At 36.6% G+C, this 27,015-nt stretch overlaps 1 protein-coding gene across 2 annotated transcripts; it reads right to left on the bottom strand.

The window, feature by feature from the left end:
* Nucleotides 1-2,229: 2,229 nt before the first annotated feature.
* On the bottom strand, nucleotides 2,230-26,753 carry PLEKHA1 (pleckstrin homology domain containing A1). Of its 2 annotated transcripts, XM_019471743.1 has the most exons (12): nucleotides 26,589-26,753; nucleotides 23,910-23,966; nucleotides 21,255-21,300; nucleotides 19,104-19,201; nucleotides 16,360-16,491; nucleotides 14,545-14,688; nucleotides 13,439-13,507; nucleotides 10,298-10,362; nucleotides 9,398-9,461; nucleotides 8,064-8,153; nucleotides 6,882-6,922; nucleotides 4,406-4,725 (listed from the first exon to the last, which is right to left on the bottom strand). In XM_019471743.1, exons 1-12 carry the CDS (start codon nucleotides 26,727-26,729, stop codon nucleotides 4,500-4,502), a joined length of 1,173 nt encoding a protein of 390 aa, XP_019327288.1. In that variant the 5' UTR covers nucleotides 26,730-26,753; the 3' UTR covers nucleotides 4,406-4,499. The 2 variants fall into 2 exon arrangements, with proteins under 2 accessions (XP_009276212.1, XP_019327288.1); XM_009277937.1 differs by lacking the exon at nucleotides 6,882-6,922 and having other exon boundaries at nucleotides 2,230-4,725.
* Nucleotides 26,754-27,015: the final 262 nt, after the last annotated feature.

Here is a 27,015-nt window from a genome sequence, read left to right as displayed (position 1 = left end):
AACAGGTCTTGACTCAGCCATGTCAGTCTCTTGCCTTCCTTTTCTGATTTCTTACACCTGGGGATCAGGAGCTCTTGTGCCCTATGGAAAGGGTCCTTAAAGATCTGCCATCTCTGTTCTGCCATCTCTGCTCCCTTATCCCTGAGGGGGTCCCATTGACTAACTCCTTGAACAGCTAGAAGTTCACTTTCCTAAAATTCAGGATCCTGACTTTACTCTTTGCCTGACCCATATCCCTCAGGACTGCAAACTCCACCAGTGCATGACCACTGCAGCCCAGGCTGCCTCCAATCCTGACATCACCGATTAGCTCACTTGCATTAGTGACCATCAGGTCCAGTATCGCATCCCCTCTGGTAGGCCTGTCTATTATCTGGCTTAAGAAGCTATCCTCAATGCATTCCAGGAGTCTCCCAGGTTGCCTAGAGCTCGCCGTGCTATTTTTCCAGCAGATGTCGGGTGGTTGAAGTCCCCCAGCAGAATGAGAACCTGGAGCACGATGCCTCCTGTAGCTGGAGTAAGAAGGCTTTGTCAATAGGCTCCCCTTGATCGGGTGGCCTGTAGTAGGCACTAGCCATAAGGTTCCCTTTGTTACCTCGGTCTCTAATTCTTACCCATAAGCTTTCAACCTGCTCTTGGCTATTCTTCAGACAGCTCTTCACACTATCCATTTCTTGATGCAGAGGGCAACCCCTCCACCCCTCCTTCCTCACCTGTCCCTTCTGAACAGTTTGTAGGCATCGATAGCCGCACTCCAGTCATGGGATTCATCCCACCAAGTTTCAGTAAGGGCAACTAGGTTGTAGCTTTCTAGCAGCACAGTGGCTTCCAACTCCTCCCGTTTGTTGCCCATGCTGCATGCATTGGTGTAGAGGCACTTCAGCTGGACTGTCGGCCATGTCACCTTCTTAGAGGAACACCCCTTAATTCCTTTGAGGTGTGCTCCAGTGTAGCCAGCACATCTCAGAGCAACAGGCTGAGTGCCCTCACTAGCACCCCATCCCTCTAACCTTGGCATGTCACCCCACAGCTTGTCACAGGCAAGCCTGATATTATCCCCCTCCCCCGCCAAGCATAGTTTAAAGCTCTGTCAATAGGCACTGCTAGCTCATGAGCAAAGACCCTCTTCCCCCTTTGAGAAAGGTGAATGCCAGCAGGCCTGGTGCCACGTAGGCCACCCCATTATCAAAACCCCCAAAATTGTGTCGGTGACACCAGCCACGGACACATGTATGAACAGACTGGGTGTGTCTGTTTAGTATGTAACTTGGTATACCAATGACCTTACCAGAACATTAACTCCATACTGCTGCAATCAAGCTGCTTTTGGAACTTAGTGATGTTACGATAAAGCTGAAAATGTCTATTTTAAACAGAGATGGGCTAACCAAAGGTACAATTATATACACATTTCATACCAACTCTGGCCGGTGGTGCAACTGGTTAGAACGGAAGCTTCAAGACACTCAGTGCAGTGACTCCTCTAGAAGTCGTATGTTATAGAGTAAAATGTTGGGGGCAATAGCATGCACGTTTTGATACTAGTGTAACTGCAGACGTGTACATACCTGGAATAATTCACAGTCAGAAGATGTCAGAGTCAAACTGGCATTTGGGTAACTGTGTACAGCCTATATAAAATATCTTATTAGATTACTGTTCGTTATCTGAAGCTTGTACACTGTTGAGACAGACTGATTAACTGTGCCACTTTACAAAAGGGAAAAATGGACTTGACAAATGCAGTCACTCAAGTGTGATCACACTGTCTGCTGTAGAGATAGTGAGGTGCTTCCAGATGTCATATAGGTGCGGTTATTTCAGGAAAGCATTTCTGAGAGAGGAACTTTGTTATGCAACAGTATAATGCCAGAAAAATGCGTGTTACATTTTGTTGTGGGTTTTTTTCCCCCTCCTTTCAGACAGTGCCCGAGTGGTTAACTTGACATTACTATGCATCATCTCTTCCCTTCCATTGATTAAAAAGAAACCCGATCGACTTCCTTTGCATAACATGTAAAAATTCCACAGAAGAAACCGAGAACAGTAAAAGAAGAACAGCTCATTCTGTTCGATTTCTTTCTTAGGCTACACAACCTGATCAGTTTTGAAGAATTAAAAAGACATTATAGCTGGATAAGAGATAATCTGACCTCTTATATGCTAAAAAGGAATATATTGTTCTGATAACCCATTTAACGAGGTGCAAGGAAACTCAGTCAGATGTTATTTTAAATTACCCAAACTGATTTATTGACAATTTAAATGTGACATATTTACAGCACTGTTTCTAAAATAATTTAACAATTTTCATAGATTTATAAAAGTACTGATAAATAGGAGACCCTGACAATTACCAACCACAAATATTTCCCTATGCTACTGAACTACAACAGTAGTTCTTTTTTCTTTTTTCCTCTTTTTATAAGTCCCATAATGGAGCTGCTTTACCTCCACCCAATGTGTAAAACTGCCAATACCAAAATATAATAAAATGAACATGCAGTGTGAAAGCTGTACCAGAGAAGTGATTTCAGATGTTAGACTACAGTAAAAATATTTCAATGCAAAGTGTCTTCCACACAGAATGTACTTGTGAAAAAATAAGCTTTTAAAGAGCTATTGTTTTATCTTTATAGAAGTTAAAACCTACAATACTAGTTCAGACATTTACAGTAACTTCCAATTCTGTGCTAGTTTTCACATATATCTAAAGAGTCAAACAAAACCAGTAATTTACAAACACCACTGCCTTAAGACAGTGGTTAGTTAGCTTATGGGTGAAAAAAAAGAAGGTGCTGATATAATTTAAGGTTTTGAAATTAGATTATATTTCATTCTTATATGACACCAATTATTCTATCCTTGGATCAACAAGTTATTGTGGCAAAGCCATCCGTATCTCTCAAGCAGGAAGTCAGTTTGGAAGTTGGAGAGAAGATGGACTTGTATGATATGTATCTTAGGTTACAGTAGACAAAAAAAAACTATCATAAAGCTGGACAATCTGAATCACAGTAAGCAGCAGCATGAGATATTTGTGGGGTTTTGATTAAAGCAAGCATTTTTCAAAAACGATGAAAAGTACACACTCAACCTAATCCAATACTTGAAATGTAAAGGTTCTTTTCATTTGCATCACTGAAGCCCCATAACACAGTGTACACAAACAACAAACACCCATTTTTTTAAAAACATATTGCACAGCTAGTAGGTGCAATACCAGAACACTGGTATCCCTAGCATAAATTTTCTATTTTGAATAGCTGTTTTGAACTATGCTATTCAGAGCAACTCCAAGCCAACGTTCAAAACCATTAAGAATGGTTTGTGTACATAACTAATCCAAAAGTGTTTCAACAATGTGAGAAAAAACACAGGCACTTAAGATTATTAGTGCACCAAAAGTTATAGGCCACAGTTGCGTGACTATGAACAGTTCAGTACCAATAATGACAAAACTAAACAAGGAGGTCTTCCACTGATTAATATAGAAACAAGAACTGTTCACAAAGCACTGATAAGAAAACCATTCTCAAGACAGTAATCAAACGATACGTTTAGACATTTAAGAAAAATAATTGCTGCAAAGCCTAATGTAACACAATATAAACCCTACTTAGTTCAAAAGATCTAAAGTGTCCAAATTCAAAAGTCCAATTTCTCTTCTCCCCGCTCCGAAACACTATTACATGCAGTCCATTAATATCCAAATGTGCAAAAAGTTATAACCCACCTTTAGGAGTGCATCAAAAATAGGCTGACTATTCAAAGTATTATTTTAGTGGAAATTTTACAGCACCATAATTAGAATCCCAAGGGAGTTCAGAATTCTTGTTCTGATAACAAATCAGTTGACACTGTTGATCCTAAAGAACAGAAGAAACATTTTGTGCATTTCCTGGTATCTGAAAGTCATATTCTCATCTATGCCTAAAATCTTACTGTAGTTCAAAATGAAATTAAATCATCACATTTGTTGGCAGTAAGTTCTCCACAATATAGCATTAGTTATAAGTTTAGTAAATTTCCCAAATTAGGAATGCAAAGTTACTGGTACCTTGCTTACTTGCAGAAGTACTTTTTTGTTTTTGTCTTTTGGGTTTTTTTTTCCTTTTAAATTGTGCAGTTTGGCCCCTCCCTAGTAAGTGATTTACTATCAGGCTTTGAGAAAATGCGTAAGGTCCAATTCTGACCCTCAGCTGAAAGGCAATATACAAACACATTATATATACACATGTGTGCATGGAAACACACACACACACATATATATATAAAAAAAATATCAGTGTTCTGGTTTTTTGTTCTCATTTCCTATAATTCTCTTTGGTTAAAAGTCCAAGCACGGAAATTAGAGGACCGAACAAATGGATCATTCTCCAAACACTTCCATCACTACACATCACTAACTGGAAGGCTTGCATCATCCAGATCCACAAGGCCAGGATCCTGTTCCTGAGTGCCATTTTTACTTTGGGGTTCCGAGTGGCCCCGTTCAGTCACTTTGGAAGCTGATTCTCTTGGAGCGACAACCTGGATCTTGTAGCTCCCTGGCTTGGCCTTGGTAAAAGATTCGTGAAATCCTCGCTTCTCCAAGGCAGGGTATTTGGCGTGAGGGTTTGGGACCAGAGGGCTGTCGTGAGCGGCTGTGGAATGTGAGGTGGCTGAGGCTGGGATGGCAGAACGGAGAGCATGGTTGGGTTCGGAAGAAGACTCTGTATGCTCCTGGAAAAGAACAGCACGTGTCAGATGAAGTCATTGACGTCATGTTGGAAAGATGCAGTTTCAGATTTCACACTCAGGAAAAAAAAATCAAGACAGAAAATACACAAAGCGAAGCATCAGCCACAGCAGCAGGAGGCAGGTGCTTTCTCAAGGCAGTGTATTATTAAATGTGAGCTTACAGCAGTATGTGACAGCAACATCAGTTTCTTCATTCAAGGAAATTAAATTTCTCAAATCAAGCTCAGCAGCTCTTTAGACTTTATGATATAGTCCAGCAAATTGAACCTTCTCATTTTACCAAGATGTTAAGTAACCTTTTGAAGATACATACTTTACAGGGCATTGAAAGTGACATCTTTCCGAGAGAAAAATGTATTCAAACATACTCATATACTTCAGGCGCTCATATCCTAAATCCTGAAGTAATGCACATTTTACTGTTCCCTCTTCTTAGGGTACCAATCTCCCCAATTTGTTTCAGGGACCAAACAAAAACAGTAACTATTTTATGCTATCAAGACTGTATAACAATTTCCAAAGTTAGTGGACCTAGAAAAGAAACTGATCTTTAAGCTGTTCCTTCTAATGGTCAAGTTATTTTCTTGTGTTTGTTATTTTTAACTGCCATTCTGTTGACTTTTACATAACTCTATTAGATTGATACTGTGAAAATAATCTTCCACCATTTATTTACTGATAGAAACAAGTTCCCAGACCACCTAGGAATGATTCAGATGTCTAAAGCATAGGCACAGACTGCCATTTTAGATGTTCTAGGATATCCTGCCTGACCTACAGCTGTATCTCCAAAACAAGAAATTCCTCGGGTTCTGCATCCTATCTATCAGTTCTGTAAGGATGTCTCGGATACCTAGGGATATCTAAACCAGCGCTGGATACAGTGTTAAATGATATGATCAAAATGATGTGTGATGATGCAGTGAATGCTTCACTCTGCATGTATTAGGAGCTGCAGCTGCTGCCACTTCTGCCATCACCAGTGTTAGTACATGAATTAAAGAAATCTGCGAACCCATGTGTGTACACAAACCAAGTCACTTTTCAAGCACATTTGTTAGCAAAAAAAACCATCACAGATGTGTGTCCAAGATGCAAATATACATCCTAAATCAAATACTTATTTTTTCACAGCAGTTTTCCAAGTTTCTTTTAGAATGCTATGACATGAATTCATCAATTTAATCATAATGGATTCTGCCAAGTACTACTGTATTTCTTTTTATAAATTCACTAACTTGGATAAAGGAGCTGTGCAACTTTTTTTGGATTTTAGTTGTGTGTTCGATTTCAGTGAAGTATTTCACATTATTTACATTGCCTTATTTCATACCTGACTTGATACTCCACTTTAAGAAAAACATTTGCTTTAGGAGAATGTGATTCAGTGATTTACTTACTATTTTTCTTATTATTAATAATTTTAGTTCAACAAACAGGACAAAAATAAGGGATATTAAGACAAGATCTCTATAACAAACTTTTTGCTAAATTGAACTGAAGGATACTCAGATTTTACTACCCACACTGACTGTAATTTCACAGTTAAGAGACTACGCTGCTGCATTACTCCTAAGGTGTACTGCTTTGAACAGCGTACCGATTATACATTATAATGCTTCTACATTTGAACTAATAATTCCATGCAGAGACTTATAAGCCATGCAAATCAGGCTACAATATTATCCTTCCAATTACTAGAGTTGCGACGTGCATTTTTTGTGTGCACGCATCTGTATTAGTTTGTGGGTAGCTTAAATTTAATTTTGCTTTTGCGCAGTTTCAAAAAAAATGTAAAGTAAAATGGAAATATGAACTCTCATGCAAATTTTTAATACTTTCCTATTAAAATGACAACACATAACTTACGTTTAAATATATAGTATGCTTTGAAGTATAAATACATGTTTTTGCCATTTTTAATTTCCAATTATTTTAAAGGTAAGAAAAAACAGTGCAAACCTGTAAGCGAATGATATAATTTATGCGTTAGTTTTCAGTAATGGTAATGACAACAGGTAGCATTATTTTTAGTTTTTTATAGTGCAAATTAGTCTCTAGTCCTAGCCCTCTGTTAAGAAGGCAAGTTTACATGAGAGCCCACATACGTGCTGCATTCACCAGTTCTTGATGTATACCTCTGTATACAAGGATTCGACAGCCTTCTGGCCTGCCGCATCTGGAACACAGTGCAAAGCTAAGATTAGAGTAACCTAAACTTGGGGAAAGAAGAGAAGAGAGGGAAAAAGAAAGAAGTCATGCAGACAGTAATAGCTAGATTGCTCAGTTAGCCCCACAAAAAAAAGATACACAAAGAAAGATTATCTGCATATTTTCATTCCCCCAAAAAGAAACAAAATTTATGATAGGAAGTTTTATTTAAAAGCATGAAGCAGCTCCCAGCTGCAAAAAATAACTGAGAGCTTAGATTGAGTTAACAGAAACACAGTATCAATGCAAATGTATAGTCAAAAGCCAGATTTAAGTTACTAGATTTCAGATTATGGGGGGTAATGATACACTCAGCTTATTACAAAACATCCCATAGCCAGAAAGTGAAAACCATAGCTTGCAACATCTGAACTGTAAAGTATTCCATTTGTTAAATTTGGACATACTTGAAGACACTGTGACACTACAGTAACCTTCACTGTTCACAAGTTAATGTACTTTGTACTGAACGTCTAATACAATTTAAATGCAAGTATGTATGAAATGTTGGCATCCACATGGCTTCACAAATATTAAGATTTGTCACAGTGCCTCAGTTCAGTAATGCTACATGGTGTTCACACTACGTTTCCAACAGCAAAAACTAATTCGTGTGAGCAGAGATCTCAGAGAAGTTACTTTAAATTTGAATCTATATCCGCATATACAATAAACTATCAACAATAGAGAATGCCAATTTAGTAGTGAGAGTGGTTAAAAACAAGTTAGGATATTGTCATTTGATCGCAAAATTCAGCAATTAACAGAAACACCTCACAGGAATTGAAGTTTCAATTTTACTTCCAAACTAGTAGCAGCATAGTGACAAAGATCATAGTGAACTCAGAATTTTTCTAGGTTAGCACTTGCATTATCTACGTGTTCATGACAATACAATGCACATAAAGTTACATACATGTAAGACTAAGATAAGTGCTCAATTAAAAACGCAAAATATTTTATGCCAGTCTGTATGAAAGTTCATGCAAAGATGCCATGTTACTACAGGACAGGATAGAGGACAGGCGAAAGGAAAAAACAACTAGAACTTAACGTGCACAAGCGAACATCAACTAATCACATTTTCTCTGAGGTTCAGAATAACATACGGAAGCTGCTGATCTTCCAGGTCCCCGCTGTGCTACAATGGCCCCAGAAATTGCTTTTATCCAACTGTGCATGTCTTCTGGACTGTCCGCCTGGATCAAACAATATGCATTACATTTAACATAACCAACTCTCAACTTTCCCAGTGTCCTGACCATCTGCATTAAAATGACAGCCTTACCCTACTTTAGTAGTCTGTTATTTAAAGCCATAGGGACTTCCATTTCTTAACCCAGACATCTCTTAAAATCTTACCCTGAATTTACTATTGTATGTATATGGTTATATAAAATAATAAGCAAGAAATAAGTATTTTTATACTATTTGCATACTCTAGACTCAAATTTTTACTTTCAGCAAACAAAAAAATTAAAGCACCCACAGAAATTCTTACAGGAGATCTGCTGACCCCTCTTAGCAGACTTTGGCCAATGACGTAACTTCTGTACTTTTCAGTCACTGCTGCACTTTCCTTCTATGAGGTATTTATTGAAGAGTTACAGTAAACTAAAAATCAGTCTCTGTCGGGGGTCAGCTGCACATTTACTTAGAACAACAATCCAACAAAGATGCAATAGATTAACAGTGAATACCAAGGGGGTACATATCTGGGATGAAGACAGACAAAAAGCTAAAGCCGTCTCCTAATTAGGTCGCAACTTTATTAAACTAGCACATCCACCCAGCAAGAAACATCTGCCACATGTCACTTAATTATGTTCAGCTATAGGACAGTTCATTACTCAGCATCTGGCACCACTGTCTGTATTAGACTACACAGGCATTTCTGATCCTACCAGGGAAACTCAAAAGTTATTTCCAGTACAACAAGCATCACATTCCCACAGAGCTAGGAAAAGCAAGTCTGTGATTCGCATTATATCCAAACATTTAAAAGGTAACATGGTAACGATGCAGTGAATAAAGTGCATATGGATACATATTACCAAATAGGTACTGAAATCGAAACATTGCTGTGCTTTACTAGATATTTTAATGTGTCAATAACTTGAATCTGAGAAGTCAATTACTATAGAGAAAAATTCTGTACTTCAAAATAAAAGATTTTAAAATATTGAGTTGATCCTACAGAATTTGAAGACCCGAATGCCAACAAAATCACATTAGGAGTTATTGCTTTCATACACTACCAACATAACAGTTGCTGTTATGTGGAATGTTTCTCATATGCATCTTTCTGAAACATAACAAAGACCACATTCCCTCTGAAAATCACAGCATAGTTAAATACAACTTAAAAAGCAAAATAGCAGCGCTTCTTTGCTTTGACTATGGCAGACTCTTGGTTTTGTCCAATGTTTAAAAAATAAATTACCTGTACATAAAAGGTTCGAGAAGTTGTTACAATTTCAAAGAGATTGTCTCTCATCATTATATCACTGTAAATGAAACACAAATACTTTAAAAGCAAGTACAACTTTTTATTTTAAAGAGAGACTAGGATGTGCAGAGAAGCAGAGCATTTGTTGTCTGAAGACCTTTGCATTTCTTTATCATTCTACTGTTGTTTTTTTGGTAAATACCAAGTAGAAAAAGAAAACCAGCATTTCTTACTCATTTTAATCCTAAGACTCTTCAGTTTATCAGTGGCATGCGTGCTACTGTATATATTTTTAATTAGAACATTCTAAACCATTTCATGTTAAGTTAAAAATATTTATTGTCCTAGTCAAATTTCTGTAAAATTTCACATCTGTATTTTGTTATGTCTTTGCAAAGTATTCATCCTAAGCAGCAGCTTGCTAAAAAAAAAAACCTACTACAAAGGCAATTAATTCCTTAGTATATTGCCATTTGGTGGGAGGGAAACAGCAGGAGGAAGAGTGTTCTCATCTAAATTCAGACATTTAACATAAGCTAATGTCCTCTAAAGGTTTAGAGATTATATAAGCAGAACCAAGATTCCTAAAATTGCTGCCTCAAATCAGACAGAACCCATGCATCTCTGACTCATGATTGCATGATACTCCTGTGTTCCACCCTTGTCCAATGCATTTACATCCTAGTGTATGTTACAAGTTGGAAACACACACTAATGCAGGACCCTCAAAACCAGTTCTATGCACAAATCTACTTGCTGTCCCATAAGAGTATCACACATGCATACATCAACCAAAGCTATTCAAAAGTTCTCCATTGTTTCCAATAAGCAGTCTAGCCATCACAAAGCAGTGTACTACATCTCATGTAACCATGTCAGTGCTTCTCTCCTCACCTTTGTTTGCATTCCTGAACTTTATGGACCTCCTTAAGTGGTATAACCCTGAGAGGTTCCTTTTCCTGGGGGGGGGGGAAAAAAAAAGGCAAAAATAGTTCAGTAGAGTATATCTAACAACTAGAATACTGCCAAAAAGCCAGAGGTCACGGCAGTTGACAGCAGCAGATTTACATAAATGAGACTTTCAAAAGGTGATGTCAACCAAAATTTAATTTGCTTTTGTAAGTATGAAACAAACCATGGCACTTGCAACGAAGAGGCGGCGCAATCAAGAAGTAAAAAACCCAAAAACATTCATTCACCTTACCATAATGGAGACAACCACCCCTGTCCCCTTCCCCTAACTAGATCACAAAATTGAATCTGGCCTCAAGCAGTTTATTTCAGTAAAACTGTGATGATATTCATTTGCTATGAAATGCTACAATACAAGATGCTTTGTTAATTGTACTGCATGACATGGCTTTAAGTCAGATTAATTGTACCCTATACTCAATACAATTAAAAATAATACAAAGAAATCAATCGTACCAAAACCTGTAAAAGAGCAAGTATTCTTAAAGCATATGAAAATTCTGCTACCGTAACAAGAATAAGTGTTGCAATTCTGTCAAAGTTTCACACAACAGGAAAAAAGTGTGAAAGTATTAGTTTGAATGTTCTCTTTTGCCATGACAACGTAATGTCATACATACTATTATTTTTCTGTGGTTGTTACAGTAAAACACAAACAAACAACTTATTTTACCTCCTAATGTGTTTTCTTTAAGCAATGTTACAATGGACTGCTCCAGCTGGTAGACAAAACAAAAGCTGTCAACTCTGCAATGACTACTTTCTCTACAATTTCTATTACATATACTTGAGATTTATGTTGTTATAGCAAACACTGGATGTCACACAAATATAACCATCCTCAAATGTCAGTTTTCATTAGATCACTTGTCTCTATAGCAGATCAAACGTACCGAGTTTAAAACTCAATGCTTTCAGTTATTTTGCCCCTCTTTCCCCCCTCTCCCCTCCCTGCTCTTCCTAGGTTCATTCATCCATTACAAGAGTTTTCAAAGTAATACATCAAACGTGAACTGCAAGATCATTCCTGGAATACAGACACCTGTTGCAGGGAAGATCTCAGCTCAGAAATGATAATTTTCTGAGTCTGACACTGCCTGTATTCCACTATGCTCCACCTGAAGACTGACATGGGCTCTTCCTCCAACTGAAAAGAGGAGATGACTAAGGGGTGGGGACGATGACATGACACCAAACCACCACAACAAAAAAAATTCCCAGAATCTACACATTTTTGAATTTAAAAAAAAAGCAAAACTTTTTACATTTTTGAGAGCAGAGAACTCGGATATATTTCTACAGATGCAAACTTCAAGATACTCAGTAAGTCATTTGGAGTACTGGTGAGCAGGCTGGCTGTCAAGACAAACTAACTTCAAGAAAGAGCCATACTTGACTGAAGACCGCAACTATTGGGAACTGAAGTCCAATAGAAAGAAGTTTTCCAGAATTAGAAGTCTGATGCTACACTAGCTGAATACGACCTCCATGCCGTAGCCTTCTTAACCACAAAAGGCTTGACAAATAATCACTATTGAACTTTTTTCCTATCTTTGTATTACTCTCATTAGGAACAGAAGATTATTGGGGAAACGGAGATCCCACACATTGCTGAAAGAAATCATTCACCACTTGAAATCTTCAGAAGACAGCGCTTTACCCTTTTTGTGTTTGTAGGAGATAAATAAAAGTCTGATGGACATATGGTTAAGTTGTTGCAGGTGTTTTCTTCTTGGTGGGCTGTGCTCTGGAAGTTTTGCTCTTTCCAGTACAGATTGAATGTCTCTCCAACATGTATGTTTCAGACAAGGCAGATCCTAATTGTTTATGTAGTCCAATAAAAAGGACACTATATTCCCTATCTATTCAGTACGTGCTTCCCTGAACAGGGATGACTCCCTTAAAATGGAAAAAAAGCTAGTTTCAGTAAAAATTGTGAAGCAGGATCTACTTCCCTGTTGTCCGACAGCTGGTCAGTCCAGTACCTTCCTCAAACTGCAGCAAGGGCATATTAGCCTGAAGAATAGAGGACACTACAAGATTTTATATTGTTCAAAATAGTTAAACTAGAAAGGAGCATGATGTATGTATTTCTACCATCTTTCTAGTATACTCTCACACAGCACAATTCTTCACTGAGTTAGAATTTGCTTGTGAGCAATCTGCACTCAGGTTTGTTTTTTTTTAAATAGACAGTTTATTATAGGCAATGAGTCAGAGTTGTGTTATGCTGACAGTTTAACAAAGATAATGATGCAAGATCAAACTCCTGCTACTGTTGTATACTCCCTCATTAAAAGTAAAGCAAAAGTTCTCTTCAGAAACAGCCTGAAATTTGGGTTCTTGACATTTTACATCTTACAGTTGGCCTGTAAACTCAATTTTCCTTAACTTATAATACTTTACAACTCAGACTTCATTCCTTAGGTACAGATTTTCTCATGTTCAGTAAGTGTGGAATTCCTTTTTGGGGAAAACAGACTGTCTCCAGTACCAGCCACTTCATTTTTAAATGAAGCCTGAAGGCACTTAACATTTGGTCAAAAGGTTGAATACTGGTGAGTGGGGAAGAAAGATCATGAAACCGAAACAAACTCTGTAAGTGTTGCTTCTGAACAGCAGGGTTCTTTGCCTGTCTTGGCTGCCCTGGTGAAACAAGTGCGTGGGAAAAGATCCCGTCATTTGTATAATAAAACACCCCGTAATTCTAACTTTACATTAAGAATTCCAAGATTACGGTTTTGTCTCTCTACATAATGATCAGCTGTTTCAAGAACAGAATTAATTATATGTGAGTAAAGTGATGTAAGATACTAATAAAAAAGTTATGTTGATTGTAGAATATATCCTACTACTGTTCTTCAGTGCCCTACAGACAGGTTCCCAAAAGTCCAAGTTAACAGCCACCCTATTAATTTTTTGTTCTTCCCAATCATGAAAAGTTATTACAGGACAGAGTTAAGAGCTGCAGGAGCAGCAGAGCACATTTTTCAAATACAAGCATATTTCTTTAGATTTTCTTGCAACTATCACTGGAAAAACAACACACATTTGGAAACTTACTAGTTCAGACTTGAAATATCCTATTGTGTTTTCATCTAACTGAAAGTATCTTCTCTTCCAGTTCTTCATCTGTTAAAGGAAAACAAATATTTGTATATAAAATACAAATATACTTACATGCTATATATTATTCATGTTTATGTATTTAATTATATTTCTAATTCTAGTTTATATTTATAATATATATTGTATAATTCCTATTTATTTATAATTATTCATCTATAATATTTATACTTTTTATATATTACATATATTTATGCATGTTGTGTATATATAGAGTGCCCCCAAAATAATTCTGCAAGACTGCCTATTTTTTTTTTTTTAAACTGCAAAAATTAACAATTCTGGAAGCCACTATTTTCTATTATAAGAATTTTTCATCAATCTCCACTGAAACTGTAGCAACTCAGCAACACAAATACCCTGTAAGAAATGTTAAAAGACAGTACGTTAAAGGTTTCTACTTTATTTTTAACTAAAAAAGAAAAGTTACAAAAAGAAGCTTCATAATCTAAAATGAGCCTGAGAACTCACGAAGCATGCATATCTTGCTTAATCTGAACTATCTGTTCCTTCTTTTAGCAAGGCATCATTATCTGAAAGTCTTTTCCAACCTAAACGATTCTATGAATAGTTCCACTTGTGTTAATCAGTCTGTCAAGTTGTACAATTCTTCCTCTGAACTGAAAAATTAGCTTTTTCTAAACATTTTAGTGGTTTAAAAAGCATGCAGACATTGAACTTCTGCCTTCATTTAGATGCTTCTAGTAAGCAAAATAAGGATCTCTACATAACTGTAGAACAGAAGAATTCCTAGTTGCATGCACTAACCATAATGTGAAAGTCTCTGTGCACACAACTTTTCCTCTCCAAAACGTCTCCAACAACCTAACACTGAAGAAAGTAATGAAAAGAAGTAATACAGACATAAATTACATGCTACTGGAGGATAAGTTTTATCTTTAGCCATCCTTAATATTGTCAGTAGTGCTAAAGTTACTGGTAATTATTTCTTCTTTTTTTTTAATCACCTACTTCATAAGTACAACTACCACCCTAGGACCTTTGTTCTTGATTAGCGACACACACTGATCTCAAATACTTACCACGGCTCCTTGTTTTACACAATAGCCAGCTTTGATAACAGCATTATCTGGGGGATGCTTAGCAGTAAAATAAGGAAGGTGACTTTGTGACCGCTTCAAATAACTCCTATCACCCCCTTCACTGCACTCACTGATTTCTTCTTTCTAGAAAAAAGCAGGAAAGTTCAGGATACTCTCAGTTTTTTTCTAAAGGTCACAGAATAACTACACTAGTTATAATAGGAAATAATTGTATCATCCCATGCTCCCAAATCCCATTTACAATTTGTTTGAAAAGATAAAATATTTCAACTGATTTCTAGAGACAATATATGAGACTCTCCAAGGGCTCTGGTTGAGTACCTGCAAGCTCCATTTAGAAACTAAACTAAGAAAGTGCTGAGTATTCTCAAACAATATTGACAGACACTCAATGAAGAATGTTACAGACCTAAAGACAAGATATATGCATGTATTTAGTGCAAACTCATAACGTGACTTTAAGGGCAAAACACTAGAGGAGGCTACAGTGAAGAAAAAGCTATTTCTAGGACTGTAACACACATCAGAATTCACCAACTTTTTAAATGCAGTTCAGGTGTATACATGTCATTTACATGATATTAATCCAAACTGTAACTATTTTCAGCTCAGGGAACTTCCAGAAACAGATACAGGTCTGTATCTTTTAACACTGCATAGATTCTTCTTCCATGAGCTTGTCCAATCTCTCAAACTCGGGAAAGTTTCTTGCATCCATGCCATCTGTTGGCAAGGAGTACCTTATGTTTTATTACTCACTGAAAGAACTCCTCCTTCCCTTTGTTTCACCTGGTTACACCATTAGCTTTGTTTAAAAGCCCATAGCTCTCATACTGGAAAAGACAGTTTACACTATCCACTCCTGCCAATCATGATTTTGCAGAGCTCTCACATCCTCCTCTAGTTATTTCTTTTGCACACGGAAGAGTACTACTAGCCCACTCAATTGTTCTTCATATGGAGATCATTCCACATGGACCAATCATCCTTGAAATCTTTCTCTGAAACTTTCCAATTCTAGTTTAAGTTGAGAACAAAACTGGACACAGTAATCAAGGTCTGGTCAAAGACAGGATTTATACAGCAACAAAGATGTTTTCTGTTTTACTCCTTATTCTTTTTGTAGTAACTCCTAATATTTGTGGGGTTTTTCCTCCACTGTAACTGAACACTAAGATGATGTTTTCATAGTGTGACTACAACTCTTACCTCTCACTCAAGTGGAAATGGTTATTTCACAATCTAGTGTTTTCTATAAAAACTAGGATTGTTTTTCCCAGAATCCCTTACATCACATTTATTTTCACTGACTTTCACTTGCTATCTTATTTGTCCACACATGCCATTTCAAGGCCCTTCTGCAATAGTTTAATCTGCTGTCATCCTTACTACCTCTAATAACATAGTGTATATATAATCAGCTGACTTAATCACCTCTTTTTTTGCCCACTTTTCCTGGCAGTTAAAAAGACAGAACTTTGGCACTGTTAACGCCAACAATTCATTTCACACGCACAAAAATACGTTTGCAGCATACTAACTGATACCTGTGAGGAAAAATCAACACTCAAGTAATTCTTTATAGTCTTGTATAATTCTCTATGATCTTCTATAAAGGGAATAAAATCCTCAAAAAAACCCAGTCAGTATCAATAAAAGGTGCACATCAAAGTATGAGTCCTTTGAGCAAGGTGAGAAGCTGACAGCTATATTGTGATACATAACCTATTCTCACCTGTCAAACAACAAAGCTTCCTCTATCAAATAATAGCCCACTTGTTTTAAGGGTATTACCTGGGTAGGTGTAATGATAGGAACGCCACCCACAATTTCTGTCCTGTAAGAGACTTGCTTCTTTCCACCTGGGCTTTCAGCTTGACGATTTGCATTATCCATTTGACAGAGAGGATCAGACTGCTTTGGTACCTGAAAGTGGAATACGGTAATTAACGTAAGTTTTATGAAACCTAAAAAAGCCCTAATCATTACTCAAGAATTTTTAATTTATCTTCAGCAGGATTTAACAAATGTCCTCTAATTGTAAAAGGCTAGAAATAGCTTACATGAAAATTTGTCGCAATGGCTATGCATTAGTTCTCAGAAGAAAACTGGTGCCAGTAAAGACATTTCACCAGGTGTCCTGAAATCTAAAAATCGATTCCCAGCTTTGCCATAAGTGCTATACTTGATCTTCAAGAAGCACTGCTAATTTGTAGAAGAACTGGTTCTTTATTTTTTACTTGCTTTCAGTTTTAGTAATAAGTGTTTTAGACTGGAGATGCCCCAGTGCCTGTAGAGCTAGCACAGTAAGGCCATAAACACAGGGCTACAGCATTGAGACTTTTGTCAAATAGGATGCCTGACCAGTATGACATTTGTACTCACGTTCCAATACCTGGCATGAAGACTGTGTGTACTGCCTCTGTCCAAAATGACCCTAACTACCTATTTCTAACTATCATTAACTATTAGATAACTCTCTCAAATGTGGAACTAAAGCAATCAAAACACCACAGGAATTTAATTTCCCCAATAAGTGTTTTGATCTAAAATGTTTACTCAAATTTCTGAGTTTGTGCAAGAAGTAAACACCTGTAACTTAAGAAATGCACTAACTGGCTACCTAAGACATTTTCATTTATAATCTCCTTTCACCCCTAGTATTAATATAGTAAATTTGAAGTGACTTCAACAAGAAGAGATCGAGAGTCTCACACCAAAATATCTTAGCCAGCAACCTACTGGATATTTACATAGGACATGCAAATCCCTTCAGAAAGGACACACAAATTGTCTTTACACAGTGAATTACCACGCAAGACTGTGGCACATTCAAAACTTGAAATTGAACTGATCTAGACAAAAACAAAGCTACTTTATAGTCTGCTGTGATTCTAGTTCCTATGTCCAGGACCGCTTATTTTACAAAAAAACAGCCTGCAAAGTACAAAGAGCCCTGAGAGCACAAATGTCAGCCTACGACAGCTTCCTCCTGGCCAAGTGAAGGTGGCACTCAGCAGCTTGCTCAGCTGTGGCCTCAGGCTCATTCTCTCACTTCCACTGTCCCCTTAGCCTCGCACAACACCCAGCTTTGCTAGCACAGGTAAAAGGTGATTCCATTCACAGCCAATTCTGGCGCTGAAGGATAAGACATTCTCCTAGTGCACACAGATGATGCGCCTCAGCCTTTCAAGAGAAGGGGCTTGTAGCTACAGCTTTATGGGTAAGTGCTTCAGCCATCACAAACTCCTACTTAAAATGTTACAGACAAAACCCACAACCACCTTCTCATATGAATGCATTTTCAAATAGTACTCAAATAGGTACACCACGTGCTAGACTGCAAAGGTTCATAGTTATTTTGAGATTATCAGCACTCAGTATAAAAATGCAACGAATCTTGGAGGATTACAATCTGCAGCAAGTAATGCTCATATGAAAATTAATAATTGAATAACCTTAATTATTTGATTAAGTCCCTGGCCCTACTAAATAACCTCTGAACAGATTAACAGTTCAAAGGCTTGTTCCTTCAAAGACAAACAATACTAATGATTTCACCAGCCATTTAGAATGCAAGTTAAACACATGATAAACAGCTTGCAGACTAAATTCTAATTTGATGCAATTAATTCTTTATTCACTCTATTTCTTGAACTGGAAACACTTCAAGCCTGGTTGTGGTGTATCCTCCTTATGAAAAACCCAAGTGAGAAGGCTTTGTGTTTCTGGGTTTTGTATTTATTATTAGTAGTAACGTTTTTATAATTCCAAAGGAAGGGCTACATTAAAACAATGCAAACGACTCATGGAAACATCCTTAGATAACCTAAAAATGAGAAAGTTACTGACAAGAAATACGAATGTGTGCACCCATGCTCAAAATCGCTTCTTTGTAAGGGTATGCTCTCAAAACAGTTCATGTCATCACTTCCCCAAAACTGGCGAGAAAATAAAACCATAACTTCTGCCTCCTGAAAAGACTGAGGTAATACGTGGGTTTTTCTACCATGTGACAACAAGTTGTCCTGGTACAAACAATTTACAATTACAAGTAATTTAACACTTATCAGAAGAATGCATTAATGTTTCTTTGAATGGATGTTTCTTGAAATCAGAAGAGCACCTTTGGAACATGGTATGATGTGTTTGCTCATTATTTTAGTGATACTTTAAGAAATACAAACTTTTGACACCAGGCAAATGTTTGTGTATCTTTTCATTGCTTGCAATTGTCTTCTGGATATTTCAATTAATATTAAATGTGTATGGTTAATTTTAAACTATTAGAAACCATCATATGCTATAATAAAAAAGAATCACATTTTTGTCCAATTTCCAAAGCAAGAAGCACAACAAACTCAAGTTTAGGGAGAGTTCTGTACAGTTTCTCCAAGTCTTGGAAAGCCAAGCCAAGACTTGTTTGTAGAGATAAAAAAGACTACTCTAGCATAAAAACTGGAGGCAAAGGTTACATTTAAGCACCTTGAGACAGTCACCATTTGAAAGCATTGCTAAATATCAACTAAACCACTTACTGTGATTTTGGTAGCTTTGTTCAGAACATTTACCCATTCAACTAGGTCCTGCTGATCATTGGCTTGTAGAAAGTATTTTCTCATCCCTGCATTCATAACTGTTAAAAACCATTATGAAAAGTTAACAACACTGAAATTTAAGAGCAAACGTAACACCATAATAAAAAGATTTCATTCCAGATGGAAAATCCAGTGGAAGTATTTAAGCTCTCTGCTGCACTTCTTTTTAGAAAGTCATCTTAAGATATATATCCACTTGACAGGCTTGCTTTATTCTAAAAACACCTATTTTTCTTTAAGCTCTCCACTTAAACCACATCGTACAGATTTGTTAAATAATTTTTATTAGATAGAAATAAAGCCTTGAATTTTATCAGAATTTTCTACAGCTCCATTTCCCTTTTCTCAATTTCCCTAAGCAACAAAGTTTTATACATGGGGACTTCTACAATTTCTCCTTTTAATCCTCTGACCAGTATCTGTTATCCTTTGCAACAAACTCATTAACATGACTATGATCACTGATTTTTTTTTTTTTTAATTTGTGGAAAAAATCAGTATTGATTACTAAGTATGTGATGCTCAGGACCAAACAACTTTAAAATAGCCAGAACATAAACCTTCATTCTACTTTAGTGACTTGACAGAGAAAGCATATTTTTAATAAGTTTATATATCTACCTGGCAACACCAGCATACCTTTATCCAAAAAGGACAAACATATTTCTGTGTAACAGCAAAAAAATCCTGGCTAGTTTTCTCACAAATTAAGAACTTCTCTTGAAATTAGTTTTAAGGTGAACAGTGACTAAAACCTTCCCAGAACTTTGAAGCATTGCAGCTAAAGTCTGAACAGATTTTGCTGCTCTACCTGTAACATAACAGTTCTTTGCTAACAGCAAACACATGCCAGAAACAGATACTTTTTACTCTTCTATCATCTTTCTCCCCAAAGTGAATGGTTTGAAGCAAACATCATTAGATGCAAATATAAATTCAAAATACAGAACTGTATAATGAGTTGACTAAAACAACAACTCCCAGCTTTTAAATAAAAAGGCAATAAACATAATTTTTTCCTCTAAAAAGTATCAAAACCACTTTAATAAATCAGAAATATTAAAAGCTTTCAGCCAGCATCTTGGACCGTTAAGGCTTTTTAGAGCTGGCCCACTGACAAGAGCAACTTTACAACTGATGAAGCCAAACACCTCTACACATGCACGTGCAGAGGAATCTGCAGATGGCACTGAATTGCCATGCTAGGTACTAGTGTAGAATCCCTGATGCCTTACACACAGGGGTGATTTACCAAGCATTTCATGAGCTCCAACACAGAGACTGCACCAGTCCAGTAGAGCTGCCTTCTCTGGGCCTGTACAACACTTTGTACATGGCAAAGGACGCCTTAACTAATTGTCACAAAACCTTCAGGCATTTTCAGTACTTTCATCTGAGCTATAACTCTTAACATGAATGCAGCCATAAGGAATGGTTATTCATAAACAGAGCAGAGGCTGATTCCAGTCTCTACACATACTTTTGTGAATGCCAATTGCTTGTCAAACAAATCTGGAATTATGGTAAATTCTGGACAAACTACTTATAAGAAAAATCTAAAAAGAGACCACAAGGGGCTTTTATGATTATCTAAAGCTTTACTCAGGTTTAAATAAGTTTAAGTACCAATAAGCCTAGAAGGTACCCCAAGCAAATTCTTCTTCGGTGCATCAATAGAGGCTGAAATTTAACGTAAGAGCATTGGCTGACAGTATTTTTAGATCAATTAAATCAACTCTTTTATCAGTAATACTGATTAAAATAGTTAAATTACTTGTCTTCATAGCTGACAGGCATGCCACGTTTCTGAAAACACCCATCATTTTTGATTAGCTTATTAATGCCTCAAAAATTTCAAATATCTGAAAAACGGCTCTCACCTACTCCTTGTTAAGCTGCAATATAAAAAGCCACAAAAACACCTTCTGAAGAAGCCAGTATTTCCCTCATACTAAAGAAGAAACAGTGAATACAAGCTATTTTTAAGAAATACACTACCAGCTGTATCTAGTAACAGAATTGCAGAACTTTATCTTTGTTTCAAATTTCTGAAGAATGTACTTGATGCACACACTGCATGCAAGAACTTACCAAAACAGAATTCTGCCTTTGGCCTTAGCTTAGTTGCATCGCTAACCTAGCAGGGAAATTAAGATTATAAATATCACTGTGCATACAAAATATACATCAGATATCACAATTTTTTTTCCTCTTTCAAGTGGCTAAATTTGAAGATTAGCAGCATAGCAAGCTTGTTAGGTATAAAGATATACGGATATAACAAAAAATACTATATAAAATTCAGTTCAAGATGTGCAACCTATGGTAAGAAGACAGCTTAAGCCATATGTTCCTATTCCTTAAGTTTAAGGATTCATTACCAGACAAATGTTGAAATCTGAAAACATAACACTTCTACTTGCATTTTGAAGTTCTACGTCTCAACTGAACTAAAAATTCAAGGACATTTCATACTGTCAAGGACATTAGTTCTATTTTAGTTCATTAACATAAAAAGAATAGCAGCCACTTTTCTTTAGAAGTCTCTAAAATGTTGCAGTGTTGGGGGAAGGAGAGAAGCGGGTGTCCTGTTTTGAGAGAGGTGTCAACATTTTTACATTATAGAGCACTTCTATCAAGGGTAGGGGAGAAGGCAAAGCACTCTCACATCAAAACCTTTTTTTTGGCCAGAAACAAAAAACACGTACTACGTAACTAGAAGAACTATGGAAAGTTAGACAGAGCATCTGCACAGGAGGCACGCTTGAGCTGCCTTCAAAGGTGCACACAGGTGCAAAAGCACAGGTGACCACCCCTGCTCCCATTAAAAGTGAGATACAAGATTTCAGATTTCTTAAGATGACAACTGTGAGGTTTGGGGCAGAGTAAGCATAGAAGAAGGAAACCAAGAAGGACATAAGCAGATCTCCACTGACATTTATGTACTCATGATACAACCAGCATCAATGATACCTTTTACAAGAACACAAAACAAGGAAGGTGGGAAGATGCAGTATGACAAGAAAAGCAAAGGAAGGATGAGAAATGAGCAGAAAGACAAGAGAAGGTCAATTATTTTTCTCCACTTATTTGTTAATGCAGTATCTGCTACAAATTGAACCATGGAGACTTTCTTAGTTCACAGTTTTCTTTCAGACATATTCAGAAGTGAGTGTATACAGAGTGTAATGAACTAAGTATTTTCTAGAAATTTTTCTGTTCTATCTATTAAAGATCGTTATTACTTGCAGACTATCACACCCAAAGACTTATCTTCCACTTCATAAATGGCCTGCCTTTTCTCCAAGACTAATTAGAAATCAAAAACTCAAACAACTGAAACATACAGCTCAAACATTAATTCTATGCAGCACAAAGAGCTGCCATTTGAAATCACAAAACAAACTTAGACAAAACAGTAATTAGTCTGTTCTTATTTTAACCTGATACTATTGAAGTGTTTGTAACACTTCTCTAAAATTCAGGAGTAGCACACAAGCAAAAAGCTTCCCATGCGCTACATAAGAGGCTTTTAAAATTGTCTAAAGCTGAGGCCTTCAGAAGGAGCCCTTGGTAGTTATCACCAAAACTTAGCAACAAGTGTCTTACATATTATCTTACCTTTGAAATATAAGTAAGTTTAATGACTCCAACAGGTGGAGATCCAGAGGGAAGATTCTGAAACAAATCATATGTTACAAAGTGAAACTAGTTTATTCTCATATCACAGTCAGTGTTTACGCATAAAAAGCAAACAACTCAATTCCACAAACAAAAAGAAAATCCTATGTGTTTTTATAGACAATATACAATGTATGCTTGAAACAGGATCTAAACTACTTGTTTATTATACACACATCTGTTAATCAACTAAAAACAGAAGGACTGCTAGAAACAATACAAATAGTAATTGTTTCAGAGGTTTATGTATTTTACTAAAGGAAAAAGGATTCTTGCAGGTCTGCATCCAGGAAATCCGGAAAGAATACTTTTTCCTTAACAGATGTTAGAGTCTTATGTATTTTGACCAGGGCAGGCGGAAGGGACAAGAAGTGACATTCATCTATTATGTCAGATACTTCAAAGGCTGTCCCACGTATTTCCCAAAACAGATTGAAAAATCATAGTCTTATCATTTAATATTGAAGTTATTGCAGGGAAAGACCATGATACTTCCTAAAGTTGAGTTAAGCCTAAATATATTTACAATCCAAAAAGGAGCTGTCCATTGTTTTTACACCCTTGCTTAGCACACTAGTCTTAACATTTACATTACTATTTACAATCATCTAGTAGCCTAGAAATACAACAGTTAAAGAACTGAGCATCACAAACCATGGTTAACTTTTTTATTAACTGTTTCTGATGAAACAGTCTTCCTAATTTTATTCCTTTAAATAAAGCATTGTTTTCCATATACTTTTTTCCATTACAATTTTTACTTTCAAAATGGCCCTTTACGTTACAGTATCATTCTTCCCACTACAGGCCTCCCTGGAGACCATAAGAATGGTACTGCATCTGCTTGCTGATCCTTGCCCCAGCTAAAGAGCTCTTCATTATTCCATAGTGCCTCATGAACTTCTACATGGCAAAGAGGAGCCTAATGCTACCCACAGAGTCAGAAAGACAGAAAAATAATTGGTTTATACTCCATTCATATTTCAAAGGTAATGAGGCCTTCAGAAGGAGCCCTTGGTAGTTATCACCAAAACTTAGCAACAAGTGTCTTACATATTATCTTACCTTTGAAATATAAGTAAGTTTAATGACTCCAACAGGTGGAGATCCAGAGGGAAGATTCTGAAACAAATCATATGTTACAAAGTGAAACTAGTTTATTCTCATATCACAGTCAGTGTTTACGCATAAAAAGCAAACAACTCAATTCCACAAACAAAAAGAAAATCCTATGTGTTTTTATAGACAATATACAATGTATGCTTGAAACAGGATCTAAACTACTTGTTTATTATACACACATCTGTTAATCAACTAAAAACAGAAGGACTGCTAGAAACAATACAAATAGTAATTGTTTCAGAGGTTTATGTATTTTACTAAAGGAAAAAGGATTCTTGCAGGTCTGCATCCAGGAAATCCGGAAAGAATACTTTTTCCTTAACAGATGTTAGAGTCTTATGTATTTTGACCAGGGCAGGCGGAAGGGACAAGAAGTGACATTCATCTATTATGTCAGATACTTCAAAGGCTGTCCCACGTATTTCCCAAAACAGATTGAAAAATCATAGTCTTATCATTTAATATTGAAGTTATTGCAGGGAAAGACCATGATACTTCCTAAAGTTGAGTTAAGCCTAAATATATTTACAATCCAAAAAGGAGCTGTCCATTGTTTTTACACCCTTGCTTAGCACACTAGTCTTAACATTTACATTACTATTTACAATCATCTAGTAGCCTAGAAATACAACAGTTAAAGAACTGAGCATCACAAACCATGGTTAACTTTTTTATTAACTGTTTCTGATGAAACAGTCTTCCTAATTTTATTCCTTTAAATAAAGCATTGTTTTCCATATACTTTTTTCCATTACAATTTTTACTTTCAAAATGGCCCTTTACGTTACAGTATCATTCTTCCCACTACAGGCCTCCCTGGAGACCATAAGAATGGTACTGCATCTGCTTGCTGATCCTTGCCCCAGCTAAAGAGCTCTTCATTATTCCATAGTGCCTCATGAACTTCTACATGGCAAAGAGGAGCCTAATGCTACCCACAGAGTCAGAAAGACAGAAAAATAATTGGTTTATACTCCATTCATATTTCAAAGGTAAGAAGTAGGTTATGTTTACTGTAGACTAGTAACACTGAAATTTAAAAAAAAAGTCTTCCCATTCTGCCCAAATAAATAAATTTAAGTTTTACTGTATCAGAATGATTTTGATCCCAGCATACACCAGTTTTATAATCTTTGTATTAGGATAATAATGTGTGATTAATGGTGGACTTAAAAACATTATTTCTTTGAACAGCTGAACTGATTTTCACAGATACAAATAGAGCACTTCTATCCGCAAAGGGCCCAGTGAAGTTCTGCACACGCCACAGACTCATCCTATATGAAGAGTTTCATCACTTCAAGGATTAAGAATGGTCTTCACACAGTGGCTTTATAAAAGCTATGCAGTTCTTCCAAACTAAAGCAGCAGTAGAAGAAAATCAAGAAGCTTCAACTTGGCCCTTGCAAGGCACCTTTTCATTTGTGCATGAACTCTAACATTAAAAAAAAAGAAAGCCTAAACTAAAACCTTTAAGAGGTGTACACTGCAAATATCAGTCTTAAAGCTTCCGATGAACTGCAATTTCTATGGCATTTCAAGTTTTTGCACACATGCCCTGGTTACATCACAGGAGAAGCTGAAGAAAAGAACTGCTTCGTATCACTTGTTGAGATCAAACATTTGAAGTCTCTTATTTCCAGAAATTGTTTCTTTTTTCTCCTCAGTAAGAACTTCTGAATGCTTCAGTCACAAGTCACATTCATTGAACTACACATTGTTTAATTATTTTTTTTTCATTGGTTCCTTTGAACTGTAGACTTCTACTGCATTTTAACTGTGGTCCTCCTGGCAGAATGGTACATGAATATTCTTCTGGCAGATAGTTGTCAGCTGACCTACATCCTATGCTTTCATTGTCTCTGTACCCAAACCCTAAGCAATTACCTGTTCTCCCCTATACTAGAAAAGACATCGATGCGTGTACATTGTAAAAGTAGCTTTTATATAAAGGATGCTCTCCATAATGGATACAAGCTTTTCACATTCACGTACCATTCACGCTATATTGAAACTGCAACAAGCATCATTAGAAATTGCGTTCCAATGACTGATTCAGTTGAAGTAACATAAAACTGCTAACTGACCCATGCAACGCAAGGAAAACTACATACTTCCATATAGAGTTAAAGGTGAATTAAAAGACCTGAAATAATGAAACTAGTATGTGATTCGGCTCATCTGGTTCTATTACATAGCACTACTTAGTGCCTGCGAGAACCTGCAACACACATTCAAGACACTTGACAGAAAACAAAATAAATATAGCACGTCATGATTAAAAACAAATAACTGATTTACTGAGGTATCAAATTCAGAATCCTATCTATTCCCCAGTTCTCCTGTCGGCAATTCACTGATGTTCGAGTTGTTTGTAATGTTTTGCTACTAGCTGCAATTGGTAATGTTTTAAACAGAAATATGAATTATATTTTTTCTTTAAAATATTGCACATATTAGCAAAGAGACACTGATTAACAATGATTTCACTTATGTAACTCGCCCCCGCCCAGCTTCCAGATCCATAAACATTAAACCCCATTTTTCTTAAGTAAATTTGTTAAAAATCTGAAAAAGTTTAAATTGATAAAAGCCAGATAACTATTGCCAAGAACATCTCACCTGTGGGTTATCCATGTACCACACCAGACTGTCTTCTCGTGTGTCCAGAATGAAGTACCGCCGCAGAAATTTTCCACTATTCTCATTTTCTTCAATATCTAGGAAACCACAAATGCGATTCTGACGATCCACATAAGGCATTTCTGACCCTGAACATCACACTGCAGACCAAAAAGCATGTAAGTTAAGCAAAGTTCCTTGTTACTAATTTTAAGACTGTTCTGTGCCTACCCATGACATTTTGAGCAGTTTCAACTAGTAGCTTAAAGAAGTTTCTACAGAAGAGTAAGTGAAGTGTAGCTGTTTCCCCCCCCACTACCACCACTGAATTTTTAGATAGGTCTTTCTTACTTCTTTGGAGCATATATTTAGGATATCTAATACCCTAAGTGCAAAGATACAAGTGGTAAATAGTAGACAACCATCA

The sequence above is a fragment of the Aptenodytes forsteri genome, unplaced genomic scaffold, assembly GCF_000699145.1.
Source record: "Aptenodytes forsteri isolate BGI_AS27 unplaced genomic scaffold, ASM69914v1 Scaffold15, whole genome shotgun sequence".
Lineage (NCBI taxonomy): Eukaryota > Metazoa > Chordata > Aves > Sphenisciformes > Spheniscidae > Aptenodytes > Aptenodytes forsteri.
The sequence above is the reverse complement of the archived record's forward strand: the minus strand, read 5'-3'. Positions and strand labels throughout refer to the sequence as shown.

Bases quoted from the DNA above. Each gene is read 5' to 3' on its own strand.
- PLEKHA1 (XM_009277937.1), bottom strand. From the start codon at position 26,729: ATGCCTTATGTGGATCGTCAGAATCGCATTTGTGGTTTCCTAGATATT. The intron at 23,967-26,588 runs GTGAGATGTTCT...GATTTGTTTCAG, and splicing joins GGTACATGGATAACCCACAG to AATCTTCCCTCTGGATCTCC. The intron at 10,363-13,438 runs GTAAGTTTCCAA...CCCCCCCCCCAG, and splicing joins GATATTTCAAGTCTGAACTA to GAAAAGGAACCTCTCAGGGT.